Here is a 20,047-nt window from a genome sequence, read left to right as displayed (position 1 = left end):
CCCCCCCCCCCCCCCCCCAATCTGACCATTTCTGCCCGCCTCCAACATTACCACAGCCTCTGCCGGAACACACCGCTACACTGAAGTTGAGGAGGAAATAACAGAACTCACAGGTAAGCCCAGGATCTGAATTTAGACCCTCTTCAAAATCATTCCTACTTCCCGCTTCATCTGTCCCCACCCCAGGGGAGAAAAAGGCCAGCCAGAGCTCTAGGTCTTCCCTGTCTTGTGCAGCTCGAGGGACAAATTAACTGTTCACCAACTAAACGTTTTAGCTGCACTTTTTAGTGTGTTATTTGTGTTCACTTCAAAAGCCCCAGCATGAAATCCACTGGTGCCATTAAGGTGAAATGCCTTTTTGCTCCTTCAGCCCCTCGGTGGGTTAGCCCAATCTTTGCCACCTTGGGGCACTTCCTCCGATGCACACAGTCACGGAGAGTCGGCTAGCGGGTGGGCTTGCAGACTTGTTTTTCGAATTCACCCTTCACTGAACCGAATTCACGGCTTCAGTGCCGTCTGGCTAGGCCACTGTCATTTCAGTCTGCAGCAGTCAAAAACTCAGCTGCCCCGGCTACATCCCCGGTTCTACCTGCCGTGGGCTTTCCCCCTCCACCCAAGGCCAACACCGGTCATGACAATGCGGGGAATCAAAAGAGCTCGGTCGCTTCCCCGCTGTCACTGGGCAGGCCCCCAGCCTCTGAGAATCCCCCCAGATCTTCCTCCACTGGCTGGGGGACACACAGGCTGCTCACGCCCCGGGGCTCACACTCAGATACCCACAGCACAGAAGCGCACCCACGGGGGGAGGGCAGGTGCCCTCTACAGATGGCCCCGGAGTCTCTCCAGGGTAAAACTATCCTGACCTCACAAGGCCACCACGGGACATAAATGGGGTCACACCTATCCTCACACCCCTGTATAGCGTCCGCCTTTGACATTCCCCCCTGGGTCAGATCACGCGCCAGGTCGGGTGTCAGCCCCAGGGCGCTCCGCGGACCCGAGCTCCAAGCCTGGGCTCCCGACCTCGGCGGCCTGGCCTACCTGCCTTTCGGAGCAGGCCGATCTGCGAGCCGTTGAGAGCCATGTAGTCGCAGTCGGTGATGACCCGGACGCGCACCCCGCGCTGGTGCAGTAGCTGCACCGCACGGCCCAGCTGCGGGCTGGAGAAGGCAAAGAGGCAGAGCTCGAGGCTGGCGCGGGCGGCCAACAGGGCGCGCAGCAGGCGGCTGAGCGAGCTCTCGCCGTGGGGGAGGCTGCACAGGCAGCCCGCTGGGGGCCCCGACGGCCCCTCACCCGGGGCCTGCAGCAGGGCCTCGGTGCAGGTCACCTGCGACGGGAAGAAGAGCACCTCGCGCCGCGGCGGCCTCCGCCGCTGTTGCCGGCGCCCGGCCCGCAGCCAGTGCAGCACGGAGGGCAGCGCCTCCAGGGCCAGCGCGAGACCCAAGGTCGCCACGGCCGCCACCTGCCACCGTAACCGCTCCATGCCGCCTCAGCCCCGCCGACTACCCGCGGCCTTGCAGCCCACCGCGCCGCCGCTCCCGCGGCCACGTACACCTGCCGCCCCCCACCAACCGCTGCCCAACGCGCCTGCGCCCCGGCCGGCCACGTGCGTGCGACCCCCTCCAACCCCCCCCCCCCACACACCCCACTCCCCCCGCATGCGCGCCCCGAGCCCTCTACAGGCGCCCCCCCCGCCCACCACTCCTGCGCACCCGCCAGCCACGTGCACCCGCCCTTCCCCCACCACCCTCCACATACACCGCCCATCGCGCCTGCGCGTGCCTCAGGGGTGCTCACCGCCGCTCTGGGCGGACGCGCCCCACGACCAGCGCCGCACTGCGTCTGCGTGCCCGCTGGCCACGTGCACCCCGCCACCGCCGCGATGGCGCCCGCCAGCCGCGCGGCCCGCGACGGCCCAGGCGCTCCTCCCTTGGAGGGGTGGGAGAGCGGTGCTGACCATCTCACACCTTCCCTTTTGCTTTGGGTACGGCCAGGCAGGGCCGGAGAAAGGCCTGGAAACACACTGAGAATGTCAAATAAGGAACACGTAGCCGGTGGCAGGGTTTGAACCCACAGTGTCAGAGACCGCGGTGTGACGGGGACAGCCCCAAGTCCAGCATTAGGCCCCTTGTATTTCGACCACCTCTCCCAGTATCAACTTGTTACTTGAAGATGCCTATTCTGCTTCAGGCGTAAACATAGTGAAAACTGGGACGTCCTTGGTCCTGCCTTAGCAAGCACCAGACCCTCTTGTGTCTCACTTGGGAGGGGCTCTTCCTTTTCACGGGGAGAGAAAAGGAGAAGAGAGCGTAAGATTTTTTTTTTTCCTATTTTTTTCTTTCCTGAATCTTGGTCAGGAATTTCCATGGTTCGTTTGAAGACTCTCTGTGGTCTTTGAAAGGAAAGGATAACTCCTCCACCGTCTCCTCCTTGTAACCGGTCTCCAGGACTTCCCTGTTACATACGGACCCCCACGTGCGGGGGGCAAAGAAGGAGCTGATCGGAGTACCCTTGGAAAATCATGTTTCGACTGGGAACTAGAAAGCTAAGCACAAGAGGAACTGCACATAAACACTGTACTCTCGTTGGTACATTTCTTTCCCGAGGGGGGAGCTGCCTACATGCCCCCGGGGGTTGAACGGATCAGTAAATCCTTGGCGGATATTAGGAACTGGGGTTCTCGCTGCTGGATGGCGTAAGAGGTAAGATGCCTGTGGTTCTGTACCGCAGTGAAGTCATATTTAGCTGAGGATGTATATTACTATACATCATACGTCAGTTTTGACATACGTATATCCCATACCTCAGTCCCCTGAGAGGCCCGGAAGCAGTGAGCATCCCTAGCTCCCAGATCTTAGTTTCTAGACACCATTCTCCAATAAAAGGAACCAAGACTCCTTGCAGAAATGGCTGATTCTAGGGTTGGGCAGGGAAATCGTAAGACGTGTTTCAGGCATCTTGCGTTACCAGACAGTAAGGATGTGGACATGGCAGCATGACCGAAGGTCACAGGGGTAAACCTAAAAGAACCCTCAGTGGCCAGACCTGGAGCAGTTTGAGAAACAAAGTAAATAATGCAGTATTGGATTATAACCCAAGCACAAGATAAATATACGTGACTCCATACTGATATGAAGAAATGACCGAATAAAGAAACAAGAGGAAGATACAAGTCTTTTCTACAGAAGAATTCCAAATACTGTATGTACACATTCCCTGCCACGGGAGGGAGAACTAAATCTCCCTGCCCCTTTGAAGGTGGGCTAGACTTAGTGACTACAGTAGGGAAAGGAGAAAAATGAAGTTTACATGGAGAAACTGGTAAACACCACCTTAACCAAGTGATGGTTAACATCACCAGAGATGTGTGAATGTTACGTACCCCTGATAAGATATTTTTAAAGGATTTATTTATTTTATTTTTTTAAGGGAGAGAGAGATCAGGGGGAAGGGCAGAGGGAGAGGAGACTCTCAAGCAGACTCCCTGCTGAGTGCAGAGCCTGATGCGGGGCTTGATCTCATGCCCCCAGCATCACGACCTGAGCTGACATCAAGAGTCAATCGCTCACCCGACTGAGCCACCCAGGCACCCCCTTCCGATATGATTGATGAGAAGGACACATCACCTCTGTGGTGGTCTTTCCCGAAGCTCATAAACCCAGTTCAATCATGAGGAAGAAACATCAGAAATCCAGATTTAAGGACATGCAATCACATTCCACAGGATATCTGGCAAAGGACATGAAAAAAGGCAACAACTTAGAAACTGTAACAGACCAGCAGAGTCCGGATCCTGAAACAGAAAGTTAAGGTTACTGGGAAAAGTGGTGAAATCCAAATAAAGTCTAGAGTTCAATTAATAGTAATACACCATCGTCTGTTTCTTCACTTTGACAAGTGCATGACAGCCATGTAAGACTAACTGAGGGAAACTGGATGAGGAGTAGACGGGGACTCTCTGTGCTACCTTTGAAACTTTTCAGTAAATCTAAAATTATTCCAAATTAAAAGTTTATTAAAAATATCACACTTACACCTGCCATCTGATCCAGCTATCTGACTCTTAAATATCACCCAAGAGACATGAAAGCATATGTCTATGCATCTTACACAAAGACTTGCACACAGATATTCCCAGCAGGTTTATGAGTATAACCCAAACCTAGACACCACACCAATGTCCGTCACCAGATAAGTAACCAAACCTTCACCCATCTATACAATGGAATACTATTTAGCAGTAAAAAGAAATAAATTACTGATATAAACTACCACATGGATGAATTTCAGTGAGGCTGAGTGAAAAAAGACAAAACAAAGTAGGTACTGTGTGGTTCCACTGACATGCAATTCTAGGAAATGCCAATAGAGTGAAAGTAAGTAAATCAGCAGTTGCCTAGAGACAGTGGGAAGGGAAGAGGGATTACAAAGAAACATTAACAGTGATATGTTCATTATCTTGGTGGTGATGTGCATCTGCATGTCAAAACTTGTCAAATTGGATGGTTTCAATGAGTAGAAATTATTTTATGTCAATTATACTTCAATAAAGCTGTTTTTTGTTTTAATAGAGCCCCTGAGTTTAATTCTGGCTCCCCTACTACCAAGGGCAAATTGCTTTGTCTCTTTGGGCCTCACTTTCTTCATGTGGAATGATGACAAAAATGAGAGGAGGGACTTCCAGTTATGGCAGCATAAAGAGGTTGTCAATTCCTCTGTGCAAAACAAAAACAAAAACAACAACCAAAAAAAGCTCCCCACTACACACACACACACACACACACACACACACACACACACACACACACGACCGCTTCAGGGCACTAGAAATCCACCAAAGGCAGACAACCAAATGAGAAGCATCCTTTTTTACAACCTGCTGCAGGTTAGTATAGGAGCAGCAGGACTCTGTGGCCTTGTTGACAGGCTGCTCGCATCCCTTCACCCTCCCAGTCTGGCTGGCAAAAACGGTAGTCTTATCAATGTGGGGCTGGCTCCAAAAACCTTTGAGGTCTTTAGTTTTGCTAGCTAAAAGTGGTGGCTCAGTTGGGAAGGAATGAGGGAAACCTGTAGCCTTACCAGCCCGACCTTCCAGTCCAAGGTGGGATAAGCAGCAGACCAGGCAGAAATGTGACAGCAAGATCCAGAAAGTGAGAAAACCACAGAAAAGCTGACCTACACGCTCCACCCCTCCCTGGCTAACTGGGGAGCTGTGCAGGAATGGGAGAGGCCAAGGAAAAGTGAAAGCCAATGGAGGTTTGAAAGGATTCCCAACCCACGGACAGATTGCTCAGCAGAGGATGGGAGTCTTACAGGCTTAAAGAATTTGGGTTCAACCTCTGCCTAAATCACTGGCTGACTACGACATTAGGAAGATCCAGTGGTGACCACTAGGAATGAATAAAAATAAGACTTAAAAAAAAAAAAAAAACAAAAACTAAGCAGGCCCAGGGCCACCCTACAGAGGGAGAGACTGTACACTTCAAGTCCAGGCAAGTTTTCAAAGAAAAACAACCTTAGAAAAATAAAATAGAATCCAGAATTGCTATACTATATTATCTAAAATGGCCAGTTTTCAACCAAACTTAATAGACATGCGAAGAAATAGGAAAAGTGTGACCAACATGCAGGGAACACAGCAGCCAATGCAAATTGACCTTGAGTGGACCCAGATGTTGGAAATAGTAGAAAAACACTTCGAAGCAAGTCTTATAAATATGTTCAAAGAATTAAAGGAAAATATAATGATAACGAATCAACAGATACTCATTAGAGAGTAGAAATTATTTTTTACAGTCTATGCAAAGTGTCAATTAGTTTCATCAATTGTAACCAACCAACGCTGGTGGGAAATGCTAATAGTGGGGAGGCTGGGGCACCTGGTTAAGCATCCAGCTCTTGATTTCAGCCCAGGTGGTGGGCTCACGGTGATGGGATTGAACCCAACATCAGGTTCCACACTGGGTGTGGAGTCTGCTTAAGATTCTCTCTCTCCCTCTCCTCTGCCCCTCCACTCAAGCACGCATGCTCTTTCTCTCTCTCTCTAAAAAAGGAGAACCCAACAGAATGCAATAGCAGAAGAAAAATAACTCATTTTAAAAATGGGCTAAAGACTTGAGTAGACACTTCTCTAAAAAGAGAGAGAGAGAGAGATAACGGGGAAGGCTGTGCATGTTTGGGGACAGAGGGTATATAGGAAATCTGTACCTTCCCCTCAGTTTGCAGCAAACCTAAAACCGTTCTTAAGAAATTAAGTCTTACGGCACCTGGGTGGCTCATTTGGTTAAGTGTCTGCCTTCGGCTCAGGTCCTGATCCCGGGGTCCTGGAATCGAGCCCCACATCAGACTCCAGGCTCAGCAGGGAGTCTGCCTGTCCCTCTCTCTCTTCCCCCTTCCCCACTTGTGCTCTCTCTCTCTCTCTCTTAAATCAATACATAAAATCCTAAAAAAATAAAGAAATTACATCTTTTACACCGTGCACAAAAAAAAACTCAAAATGTATTAAAGACCTAAAGGTGAGACCTGAAATGATAAAACTCCTAGAAGAGAACACAGGCAGTAATCTCTCTGACATCAGCTGTAGCAATGTTTCTCTAGATACGTCTCCTCAGGCAAGGGAAACAAAAGCAAAAATAAACTATTGGAACGACACTAAAATAAAAAGGTTTTGCACAGCAGATGAAGCCATGAACAAAATAAAAAGGCAACTTATTGAATGAGAGAAGATATTTGTAAATGATATATCCAATAAGGGGTTAAAATCTAAAATATATAAAGAGCTTGTAAAACTCAACACACACACACACACACACACACACACACACACACAAAACAAACAAAAAAAAAACAATCTGTTTTTAAAAAATGGGCAGAGGACCTGAATGGACGTTTTCCAAAGGAGACATCCAGATGGCCAACAGACACGTGAAAGGATGCTCACCATCACTCACCATCAGGGAAAGGCAAATCCGCAATGAGATATCACCTTACATCTATCAGAATGGGGAAAACAAAAAAGACGAGAAATAACAAGTGTTGGTGAGGATGTACGGGAAGGGAACCCTTGTGCACTGTTGGTACAAATGCAAGTTGCTGCAGCCACTGTGGAAAACTGTATGGAATTTCCTCAAAAAATTAAAAATAGACATACTATATGATCCAGTAATTCCACTACTGGGTATTCACCCAAAGAAAATGAAAACACTAATTCAAAAAGATATATACACCCCTATGTTCATCGAGGCAGTATTTATAATAGCCAAGGTATGCAAGCAGCCCAAGTATCCATCAGTAGATGAACGGATAAAGAAGACATGGCACGTACATATGATGGAATATTACTCGACCATAAAAAGGGATGAGATCTTGCCATTCGCAACAACGTGGACGGACCTAGAGGGGACTATGCTCAGTGAAATAAGTCGAGCCGAAAAGACAAGTACCATATGATTTCACTTATGTGTGGAATCTAAACAAAGAAACAAATAAAGGCAGAAATAGGCCCATAAATACAGAGAACAAACCATTGGTTGCCGGGGCTGGGGAAGAGGGTGGGGAACGGGCAAAATGAGTGAAGGGCAGTGGGGGAGAAAAGGGTTCCGGTTTTGGTGAGTAAGTCACAGGGATGGAAGGCCCAGCAAAGACAATAGAGTTAATGGTATTGTAATAGGGTCCTACAGGGACAGATGGCAGCTACACTTCTGGTGAGCAGAGCATAATGTACAGAGTTGTCAAATCACTGTGTTGTACATCTGAAACTAATGTAACAGTGTGTGTCAACTAGACTTCAATAAAATAACTTTTTTTAATTTTTTAAAAGATTTTTATTTATTTGTTTGAGAGAGAGATCGCAGAGGGAGAGGGAGAAGCAGGCTCTCCATGGAGCAGGGAGCCCGATGTGGGGCTCAATCCCAGGACCCTGAGATCATGGCCTGAGCCAAAGGCAGACGCTCTACCAACTGAGCCACCCAGGCGCCCTAACAAAATAATCTTTAAAATTAAGTCTTTTTAGAAAGTCTATGCAAACCATGTATCAAATAAGAGGTTAGTTTCCAAAAGATACAAGGAACCCCTAGAATGCAATAGCAGAAGATAAATAACTCATTTTAAAAATGGGCTAAAGACTTGAATAGACACTTCTCCACAGGAAACATACAATTAATTGGCCAATGGGCACAGGAAAAGATGCTTAATGTCACTAATCACCAAGGAAATGCAAATCAAGACCACATGAGAAATCACCTCACATGTGTTAGGATGGCTATTAGCAAAATAACAAAAGACGTTGACAAGGATGTAGAGAAATTGGAACCTTTGTACACTGTTGGTGGGAATCCCAATAGCGCGGCTGCTATGGAAAACAATATGGAGGTTCCTCTGAAAATTAAAATAGAACGATATATAACCTAGCAATCTCACTTCTGAGTACTTATGCAAAAGAACTGAAATCAGGACCTCAAAGAGATATTAGCACTCCAACATTCAGTGCTCCACTATTCACAGTAGCCACAACATGGATGAAGCAACCTAAATGTCCATCAATAGATGAATGGATAAAGAAAATGTGTTGGTATATACATACAATAAAATATTGTTCAGCCTTTAAAAAGGAGGAAATCCTGCAATATGCAATGACATGAACGAAACTTGAGGATATTGTGCTTAGTGACACAAGCCAGTTATAGAAGGACAAATACTGCATGATTCCAGTTACATGAGGTGTCTAAAACAGTCAAACTCATAGAATCAAAGTGTAGATGGTGATTGCCAGGGGATTAGGGAGAGGGGAAATGGTGTTGCTAATCAATGAGCATAAAGTCTCAATTGTGCAAGATGAATAAGTTCTAGAGGTCTGCTATACAACACTGTCCCTATAATTAATGCTACTGTATCGTACACTTAAAAATTTGCTAACAGGGCAAATCTCATTGTGTTATTACACAATAAAAGAAAATTTGAAAAAGAAGTCTAAATGGAAGTTCTGGAGTTAAAAAGAACAACTACAGAAGTAAATTTACTAGAGGGACTCTACAGCAGTTTTCAGATGGCAGAAGAAAGAATCAGGGACCTTAGAGACAGATTGAGAGAAATCATCCAATCTGAAGAATAGAGGTAAAATAAACAGATCAGAGGTCTGTAGGACACTGTCAAGCATCTCAACATACAAGCCATGGGAGCCCCAGAAAAAAAACCTGAGTCAATGATGGTTGAAAAAGTCCCAGGGGCGCCTGGGTGGCTCAGGTCATGATCTCAGGGTCCTGGGATCGAGCCCCACGTCAGGCTCTGCACTCAGTGGGGTGTCTGCTTGTCCCTCTCCCTCTCCCTCTGCCCCCCCCACCTCGTGCTCTGTCTCTCAAATAAATTAATTAAATCTTAAAAAAAAAGAAAGTCCCAAATTTGATGAAAAAATATTAACCTACAGATTCAAGAAGCTTAACAAACTTCAAGTAGTACAAATGCAAAGGGAACACCTAATTAGTCATAATCAAAAGTTGAAACCCAGAGAGAAAATGAAAAGATTAAAAGCACAAGAGAAGGGGTGCCCGGGTGACTCAGTCAACTGGGCGACCGACTCTTGATTTCAGCTCAGGTCATGATTTCAGGATCATGAGATCAAGCCCCATGTCAGGCTCCATGCTGGCTGTGGAGCCTGCTTAGGATTCTCTCTCTCTCCCTTTGCCCCCCGCACCTCTCTCTAAAAAAAAATAATAATAATTTTAATAAATAAAAAACAAAAGCACAAGAGAAAAGCAACTTGTGTACGGGGAAAGAACAAAGACAGCAATCATACAAAACAATTCACCGTTGACCAGTTATCAGAAACCATGGAGGACAGAATGCAGTGGAATGACATATTCAAAGTGCTGAAAGAAAAACAAAGTCAACCAAGAATTTTAAACCAGTGAAAATACTCCTCAAAAATGAAAGTGAAATAAAAACATTCCCAGGGAAAGCAGAGAATTTGTTCACAGCAGGCCTGCCTACCAAAACCACCAAAGGAGCTCCTTCAGGCTAAAGGGAAAGGGCACCCGCCGGGAGCTGAGATCCACAGCAGGGAAAGGTGGAGCTGGGGATGGTAAATATAAATAACTGCGGTTTACGTGTTCTCTTCTCTTCATTTCTTTTTAGCCCACAAAAATAATTTAAACAGTAAATATAGCGCTGTATTGTTTGGTTAATTGTATATAGATGTAATATTTAGGAAAATAATAGCACAAAGCAGGGAGGAGGAAATGGAGCTATATTGGAGTAAAGTTGCTATATTTCCCAGAATTAAATCAGCATTAACCTGAGGTAGATTGTGAAATTTTTAAAAATTTTATTTATATATTTGTCCGAGAGAGAGAGAGAGAGAGAGAGAGCGAGCCCAAGCAGGGGGAGCGCCAGACAGAGGGAGAAGCAGGCTCCTCACTGAGCAAAGAGCCCGATGCGGGACTCGATCCCAGGACCCTGGGATCATGACCTGAGCTGAAAGCAGATGCTTAGCTGACTGAGCCACCCAGGCATCCCTAGATTGTAATGAATTAAAGATATATATTGTAATCCCCAGAGCAACCTAAATAAATAAATAAAAACTTCAAAAAATAGGTTTAAAATCAGAAATTAAAATTATGTACTAAAAATATTCATTATTCATTCAACAAAAAATGAGGACATTAAAATCAGGAACCAAGAGACATGAGACACATTGTACATATAATTATGCCACTGATTTGTACTCTTCAAAATAGCTTAAATGGCAAATTTTAGGTTATATATGTTACCACAGTAAAAACATTTTTAAGTCTTGGGGCTCCTGGGTGGCTCAGTCGTTAAGCGTCTGCCTTCAGCTCAGGTCATGATCCCGGGGTCCTGGGATCGAGCCCCGCATCGGGCTCCCTGCTCGGCAGGAAGCCTGCTTCTCCCTCTCCCACTCCCCCTGCTTGTGTTCCCTCTCTCGCTCTCTCTCTCTCTCTCTCTGGGGAAAAAAAAAAATCTAAAAACACACCCACATTTTTAAGTCTTAAATATTTTCTTTTTTTTTTTTTTAAAGATTTTATTTATTTATTTGAGAGAGAGAGCATGAGAGGGAGGAGGGTCAGGGGGAGAAGCAGACTCCCCGCTGAGCAGGGAGCCCAATGCGGGACTTGATCCCGGGACTCCAGGATCATGACCTGAGCCGAAGGCAGTCGCTTAACCAACTGAGCCACCCAGGCGCTCAGTCTTAAATATTTTCTATATGTCATATAGAAACATATAGGCATATAGAAATGGATGTAATAAGACATACAGAAAACACCAAAATGGCAGCTGTGGACATCTAACCACATCAATGATTACATTCAAGGAGGGCAGACCCAGAACTCCAAATCAAAAAGCAGAGATTGTCAGCATGCTAAAAAGGCAAGATCAAATATATGCTGTCTACAAGAGACACACTGTAGATTTGAAGACACAAATAGGTTGAAAGTAAGAGGTTGGGAAAAGATACGCCCAGCAAACAGCAACCTTGAGAGGTGGACTCGCCATATTGATAGCAAATAAAACAGACTGTAAGACACCGTATTCAAAATAAAAAGTTGACATACTAACTTTAGCAGGAGTTAAAAAGAGGTGTTAAATACCACTAGTATTTATTTATTTATTTTTTATTTATTTATTTTTAAAGATTTTATTTATTTGACAGAGAAAGAGACAGCGAGAGAGGGAACACAAGCAGGGGGAGTGGGAGAGGGAGAAGCAGGCTTCCCGCCAAGCAGGGAGCCCGATGCGGGGCTCGATCCCCGGACCCTGAGATCATGACCTGAGCTGAAGGCAGTCGCTTAACCAAGTGAACCACCCAGGCACCCCAATACCACTAGTATTTAATGGGACATTCTTAAGAATTACAAATGAAGGAATTTAGCAAAGATGCTTAAGTAATTGCCCAGTAATCTGAGCAAATGCTCCAGATGGTCTGTTTTTGGAAAAGTGTAAGTATTGAAACCCTCGTCTGCCTCCAAACACAAAGGGAAGGAAGGCTCAAGACCCAGGATGTATTTTTCTCTCCCAGTCACTGCAAAAAGTGGCAAAGGCACAAAAGCCAACTCAGTCACGAAGGCAGCAGTCTAGACCGGTAGAGACTCAGCTGCCCGCCGCGTCTTCTGCTCCCTCAGCTCCAATGGGAATCAGTCTTCAAGAGATGCACTGTTCTCTGGTGGAAAAGCCCACAACTGTCCATAAAAACTAAACAATGTATGGCCCTACCTGCCCATTCTTAGCAAAATAAAGTTTCATTATATGTTGGAAATTTATTTATTTATTTTTTTTTAAAGATTGTATTTATTTATTTGAGAGAGAGAGAGAGCATGAGCGAGGAGAGAGTCAGACTCCACGCTGAGCAGGGAGCCCGATGCGGGGCTTGATCCCAGGACCCCGGGGTCATGATCCGAGCCGAAGGCAGACGCTTAACGGCCTGAGCCACCCAGGCGCCCACGTTGGAAATTTAGATCACACATTCTTATGAAATGAATGCTAACACTCGTGTTGGATTCTACCCACCGAGGGGAGTCACTCAGTAACCTGGCAGACAACTGGCAAAATTCTCTTTTGACCTTGAGAGCAGTTTTCCCAGGGAATGTCACTCCCCGGAAAAACATCTGTACCCAAAGATGAGGGGCACAGTGGGAAGTCATTTTTCCCTGCATTTACCCTTGACCTGTGTGAGCATGGGGTCCCCTCCCACTCTGAGAAGATGACCAAAACACGGAACTGGCAGTTTAAGGGTTCCCCTGTCACCCGGTATGCTTCCAGCCATCTTCCTCTCAAATGGATTTACCTTCAAATATCTTTAATGGATGAGCTATTCCCCATACTTGAACAAAATGTTAAGCACACACCTGTAGACACTCCATAGATGTTTTTGGAATAAATGAGTGTTATCTTGTCTCCATCATTGACTCCAAACACTGACTTTGACAAGAGCATCCTAAATCACCGGAGCAGCTTAAACTTTCATCCCACAGAGCAATGACCACTCATTGGTGTCATTGTTTTGCTTTGGTTTTTAGTTGTGTTAAAATACAAATAAAATAGGGTTGCCTGGCTGGCTCAGTCGGTAACGTATGCAACTCTTGATCTCCGGGTTGTAAGTTCGACCCCCACATTGGGTGTAGGGTTTACTTAAAAGCAAAATCTTAAATAATATACATACAATTTACCATTACAGCTATTTTTAAGTGTACAGTTCAGTGGTATTAAAGATATTCACATTGGGGCACGTGGGTGGCTCAGTCAGTGACCTGACCTTTGGCTCAGGTCATGATCCTGGGGTCCTGGGATCGAGTCCTGCATCAGGCTCCCTGCTCAGTGGGAGTCTGTTTCTCCCACTCCCTTTGCTGTTCTCTCTCTGTGTCAAATAAATTTTTAAAATCTTAAAAAAAAAAAAAAGGTTATTCACATTGTTGTGCTGCCATCACCAGCATCCATCCCCATAACTCTTTTCATCTTGGAAAACTGAAATTCCATGGCTGTTAAACACTAATTCTCCATTCTCCCGTTCCCCCAGCCCCTGGCAACCACCATCCTACTTTCTGTCTATGATTTTTGACTACTCTAAGTACATCATATAAGTGGAATTATATAGTATTTGTCATTTTGTGAGATTTGTTTCATTTAGCATAATGTCCTCAAATTCATTCATGTTGTAACATATTCGAGAATTTCCTTCCTTTTTAAGGCGAATAATATTCCACTGTATGGATATGACACATTTTGCTTATCCATTCATCAGTCGATGGATAGTTGCGTTGCTTCTGTGTTTTAGCTGTTACAAATAATGCTGCTATGAAGATGGGTGTACAAATATCTCTCTGACACCCTGCTTTCCAATCCTTTGGGTATATACCCATAAGAGGAATTGCTGGGTCATATGGTAAATCTATTTCTAATTTTTTGAGGACACTCCATGTTGTTTTCCACCGTGGCTGTACCATTTTACATTCCCACCAAAGGTGCACAAGGGCTCTATTTTCCCACATCCTCCCTGACACTTATCTCCTGTTTTCTTCATAGTGGCCATCCTGATGAGTGTAAGATGATATCTCATTGGGCTGTTGATTTGAATTTCCCTAATGATTAATGATGTTGGTATCTTTTCATGTGCTTGTCAGTTAGTCACATATCTTCTCTGGAGGAATGTCTATCCAAAGCCTTTGCCCATTTTTGAATTGGGTTCTTTCATTGTTGTTGAGTTTTATGAGTTCTCTATATATTCTGGATATTAATCCCTTATCAGATATATGATTTGCAAATATTTTTTTCCCATTCTGTGGCTTGCCTTTTTACTCTGTGGATAGAGTCTTTCGATGTAGAAAATTTTAGAAAAATTTTCATGAAGTCCAATTTGTCTATTTTTTCTACTGTTACCTGCACCTTTGGTGTCATATCCAAGAAATCATCGCCAAATTCAAAATCAAGAAGCTTTTGCCCTGTGTTTTCTTCTAAGAGTTTTGCTGCCTAGCTCTTACATTTAGGTCCTAAATTCATTTTGAGTTAATTTTTTGAGTTAATTTTTGTATGTGGTGTTAAGTAAGGGTCCAATTTTGTTCTTCTGCATGTGGTTATCCAGTTTCCCCAGAACCATTTGTTGAATACACCGTGCTTTCCCCCACTGAATGGTCTTGGCACACTTGTCAAAAATTATTTGACCATAATTGTGAGGATTTTTTTCTGGGCTCGCTATTCGATTCCACTGGTCTATATGTCTGTCTTCATGCCAATACCATAGTTTTGATTATGTATCTTTGTAGTAAGTTTTGAAATCAGGAAGTGTGAGTCCTCTAGCTGTGTTCTTTTTCAGGACTGTTTTGGCTATTTGGGGTCCCTTAAGATTCTGTATGAATTTTTTGATGGGTTTTCCTATTTCTACAAAAAAAACCCCACATTTTTGGGATTTCAATATGGATTGCATTGGATCTGTAGATCGATTTGGGTAAAATTGACATTTTAACAATATTAAATCTTCCAACCCATGAACATGGAATGTGTTTCCACCTATTTATGTCTTCTTTTATTTCTTTCAGCAATGTTTTGTAGTTTTCATTATACAGGTTGTCATCTCCTTGGTTAATTCTTAAATATTTTATTCTTTTTGACGTTATTATAAGTGGCATTATTTTTATAATTCCATTTTCAGATTGTTCATTGTGTTTAGAAATGCAACTGTTTTTTGTGTATTGATGTTGTATTCTACAACTTTGCTAAATTCCCTTATTCAATCTAACAACTTTTTAGTGGAGTCTTTAGGGTTTTCTATATATAAGCATTTCATTTGCAAACAGAAATAATTTTACTACTTCCTTTCCAATTTGGATGCCTTTTCTTTTTCTTGCTTAACTGCTCTGGCTAAACCTTCGAGTACTGTGTTGAATAGAAGTGGTAAAAGTGGGCATCCTTGCCTTGTTCCTAATCTTCGAGGTAAAGATTTCAATCTTTCACAACTGAGTATTATGTTTGCTACAGGTTTTTCATATATAGGTTTTTTATACATATTATTTATAATATATATTATACGTAATTTTATATTACATATATTTTATTCCTATTTTGTTGAGTGTTTTTATCATGAAAGAGTGTTAAATTTTGTCAAATGCTTTTTCTGCATCATTTCAGATGACTACGTGGTTTTTTTCCCCTTCATTTTATTGACATGGCATATTATACTGATTGTCTTATGTTGAACCATCCTTGCATCCCAAGAATAAAGCCTACCTGGCCATGATGTATAGTCCTTTTAATATGCTATTCATTAGTATTTTGTTGAAGATTTTTGCATCAATGTGTATAAGGGATATTCATCTGTAGTTCTCTTGTAGTGTCTTTTCTGGCTTTGGTGTTAGGGTTATGGTGGCTCATAGAATGCATTAGGAAGTATTCTTTCCTCTTCAAGTTTTTGCAAAGTTTGAAAAGATGTGGTATTAGTTCTCTCAATGTTTGGTAGAAGTCACCAGTAAAACCATCAGCTCCAGGAGTTTTCTTTTTGGGAGATTCTTTTTTTTTTTTATTACTGATTCAATCTCCTTACTAGTTATAGGTCTTATTCAGATTTTCTAGTCTTCATGATTTTGTCTCAGTAGGTTTGTGTTTCTAGGAATTTGTCCATTTCATCTAGGTTATCCAATTTGTTGGCACACGATTGTTCATAATTATAATCCTTTTTATTTTATTATTTTTAGATATACATATTATTTATTAGAAGAGGGAACAATGTCACTTTATTATTTTTTAGATATATAGTATATATTATTATTTATTAGAATAGGTAGTAATGTCACTTTCATTTCTGATTTAGTAATTTGAGTCTTCTCTCTTCTTTATAGTCCATCTAGCTAAAGGTTGGTCCATTTTGTTAAACTTTTTGAAGAAACAATTTTTGGTTTCATTGATATTCTCTATTGTCTTTCTATGTCTGTTTCATTGATCTCTGCCTTTTTTTTTTTTTTTTTTTAAATCCATGGTCTAGAGTGAAGGGAAAAAGAAAGACCCAAAAAGGAAGAAACAGCTTGGTCTTTCTTGTTCGGGTTTCAGCTTCCCTGTGAAGTGAGAGGCCTTCCTGCACCCTCCGATTCAATATCGCATTGTTCTCTCTCACTACTCTCTCTTGTTCTAGTCATAGTGAATAGTCTCACTCGTCTAAGTTGTTTATTGTTCGACTTTCTCACAAGATGGTAAGTTTCAAAACAGCAGGGAGCTGTATATCTAGTCCCCAGAATAATGTGTGGTATATCTTAGGCACTCAAAAATATTGCTGAATGAAGGAATTAAATCAACAACAAAAAGGAAATGAAAAGAAGGAGGGAGTAAATAGTGGCCCATATAAAAAAGGACAGGAATAGAGAATAAAGCACTGACTCAGATGTCACTCAAGGTGACAAACCCTCAGCTCCCTCAGAAATTGTTACCTACCACACAGTTCAAAAAGAATGTTTTGAAAGAACTGTGCTTCCTATGTATTCTACATATTGCAAAAGCTTGTTAGAAAGTCAAAACATCAATTGCATTTTACATATACTGCTATTTCAACTGAAAAGGGGAAGAAAAAACACAACACTTTTTGTTTTTAGATTTTTTTGGTTTTTGGGTATTTTTCTTTTTTAACGTAAGCATTTTTATCTACAAATTTCCCCAGTACTGCTTTTGCTGCATCATGTGTTTTGGTATATTGTGTCTTCATTTTCATTCACCTCTAAGTATTTTCTAATTTCCCTTGTGATTCCTTCTTTGATCCACTGGTTATTTAAAAGCATGCTGTTTAGGGGCACCTGGGTGGCTTAGTCAGTTAAGCTTCTGAGTCTTGATCTTAGCTCAGGTCTTGATTTCAGGGTCGTAAGTTCAAGCCCCACATCAGGCTCCATGCTCAGTGGGGAGTGTGCTTGAAGATTCTCTCCCTCTGAACCTCCCCCCACTTGCATGCTCTCCAAAATAAATAAATCTTTTAAAAAATGCAAAGCATGCTGTTTTAACTTCCACAATTTTGTGAATTTTCCACTTTTACGTTATTGGTTTCTAACTTCATCCCATTGTGGTCAGAGAAGATACTTTGTATATCTTTTATAATCTACTGAGATTTAATTTGTGGCCTCACATATGGCCTATCCTGGCAAATGACCCAAGTGCCCTTGAGAAGAGCATTATGTGCCACTGTTGTTGGGCAGAGTGCTCTGTGCATATCTGTTGGATCTGGCTGGTTTATTGTTTGGCCCTCTATTTCTTTATCTTCTGTCTGGTTCTATTCATTGTTGAGTAGAGGGTATTGCAATCTATTATTATAGAAAGGTCTGTTCATCCCTTCAATTCCTTTTTTTTTGCTTCATATATTTTGATGGTCTGTCATTAGGTGTGTAAATGTTTATCACTGTCATATCTTCTTGCCATATTGAGCTTTTTATTAATAATATACCATCCTTCTTTCTCTCTTGCAACCTTTTGTAATTCAAAATTGATTTTACTTGGGGCGCCCGGTGGCTCAGTCATTAAGCGTCTGCCTTCGGCTCAGGTCATGATCCCAGGGTCCTGGGATCGAGTCCCACATCGGGCTCCCTGCTCAGCAGGAAGCCTGCTTCTCCCTCTTCCACTCTCCCTGCTTGTGTTCCCTCTCTCGCTCTCTGTCAAAGAAATAAAATCTTTTTAAAAAAATTGATTTTACTTGATATTAGTATAACCACTCCTGCTCTCGTTTATTTGCATCGAATATCTTTTCCATCCTTTCACTTTCAACTGTGTTTTTGTTATTATTATTATTATTTTTGGATCTCAAATGAGTCTCTTGTAAAAGGCATTTAATTGGATCATGTGTTTTTATCTATTCTAACCTCTTTTGATTGGTTTAATCCATTTACCCTGATTACTAACAAGGAGGGCTAACTTCTGTCACTGTGCTATTTTCTATGCATGCTTTTTTGCTCATTTCCAACACTCCTGTCTTCTTTCAGTGTCGATTTTTTGTAGTGAAATGTTCAAATTCCTTTTTAATTTCCATTTGTGTATAGGCTATAGCTATTTTCTCTGTGGTTACCCTGGGGACTATATTTAACATCCTAAAGTTAGAGTGCTCTAATCTTAATTTATAGCAGATTAACTTCAATAACATACAAACACTCAACTCCTTTCCCACTCTTCTGTTGCTGATGTCACAAATCTACATCTTTATACATTGTGTGCCCCAAAACATAAACTAATAATGCTTCTAAGTACATTAGTTTCCTACATTATGTTGAAAACAAGATCTGGAGTTACAAGCTGAAGTTAAAATAATACTGACTTTTACACTACTTTTTCTTTAAATGTGCTTCCTAAATCGTGTAGGAACAAAGAGTAGTTACAAATAATTGCTATAATTCTAGCTTTTATAATTGCCCAGGATCTACATTTATTGAGATCTTTATTTCTCCACATGGCTTTGAGGTGCTGATGGTGTCCTGTCATTTCACCTTGCAGGACTCCTGTGAGCATTTCTTGCAGGGCAGGGCTACTGGTCACAAACTGCCCCCTCTTTTATCTGGGAATGTCTTGATTTCCCCCGACTTTTGAACAGTTTTGCTGGATACAGGATTCTTCGTTGACAGGGTTGGGGTTTTTGTTTTTTAGTTTTTTTGGTTTTGTTTTTTTGTTTTTGCTTTAGCACTTTACGTATGTTGGCATGCTGTTCTCTGGCCTCCCACACTTCTGATGAGAAATCTGTATGTATTCTTACTGAAGATCTCCAGTGAGTGATCATTTGCTTCTCTCTTGTTGCTCTCAAGAGATTTGCTTCTCTCTTGTTTGCTCTTCATCTTTTGAAAGTTTGATTAGAACGTTTTCAGTGTGGCTCTTTCTGAGTTCATTCCACTTGGGAGTTTTTGAGCTTCTTGTATATTTATGTTCCTATCTTTCATCAAATTTGGTTAGTTTTCAGCCATCCTTTCTTCAAATGTTCTCTGCCCCTTTCTCTCCTGGGACTCCTGCAATGTGTATGTTGATCCGTTTGATGGTGTCCCATAGTTCTCTTAGGTTCTGTCCACTCTCTTCAACTTTTCTGTTAGGCCTCAATGATGTCCACTGTTTTATCTTCAAGTTCACTGATTCTTCTACCTGCTCAAATCAGCCTTTGAGTCACTCTCATGAATTCTTCATTTCAGTTGTAGTTTTCAGCTCTGGAACTGTTTTTCCTTTAGGTTTTGTTTCTTTATATTTCCATTTTGTTCTTACATTTTCTTGGCTTTCTTCACATCTTCCTTTAGTTCTGTGAGCATCTTTAAGACAGTTGTTTTAAAGTCTTTGTTTAGTGTATCTACCATTAAGTCTTTTTCAGGGACAGATTCTGTTGATATTTTTTTCCTTTGAACGGGACATATTTTCCTTTTTCTTTGTTTGCCTTGTGATTTTCTGTTAACACTGGACATTTAAATCTAATAATGTGATAACTGAAAATCAGATACTCCCCCTTCCCCAAGGTTCCGGTTTTTGTCTTTTTTATTTTTATGGTTGTAGGCTTTCTCTTTGTCAAGGATCAGACTGAGGTATAATCCTACTTTTTTCTCAGGTCTTTTCT

At 42.5% G+C, this 20,047-nt stretch overlaps 1 protein-coding gene across 1 annotated transcript in view; it reads right to left on the bottom strand.

Annotated features, from left to right (window-relative positions):
* Positions 1-1,572, bottom strand: part of PLD6 (phospholipase D family member 6) — a 4,627-nt gene extending 3,055 nt beyond the window's left edge. Inside the window, exon 1 of the mRNA XM_025863887.2 lies at positions 1,042-1,572. Within this exon, the coding sequence (XP_025719672.1) occupies positions 1,042-1,483 (442 nt within the window). The 5' untranslated portion in view covers positions 1,484-1,572. The remainder of the gene's footprint in view (positions 1-1,041) is intronic.
* Positions 1,573-20,047: the final 18,475 nt, after the last annotated feature.

The sequence above is a fragment of the Callorhinus ursinus genome, unplaced genomic scaffold, assembly GCF_003265705.2.
Source record: "Callorhinus ursinus isolate GAN/ISIS: 27379988/994484 unplaced genomic scaffold, GSC_fseal_2.0 scaffold43, whole genome shotgun sequence".
NCBI lineage: Eukaryota > Metazoa > Chordata > Mammalia > Carnivora > Otariidae > Callorhinus > Callorhinus ursinus.
The sequence above is the reverse complement of the archived record's forward strand: the minus strand, read 5'-3'. Positions and strand labels throughout refer to the sequence as shown.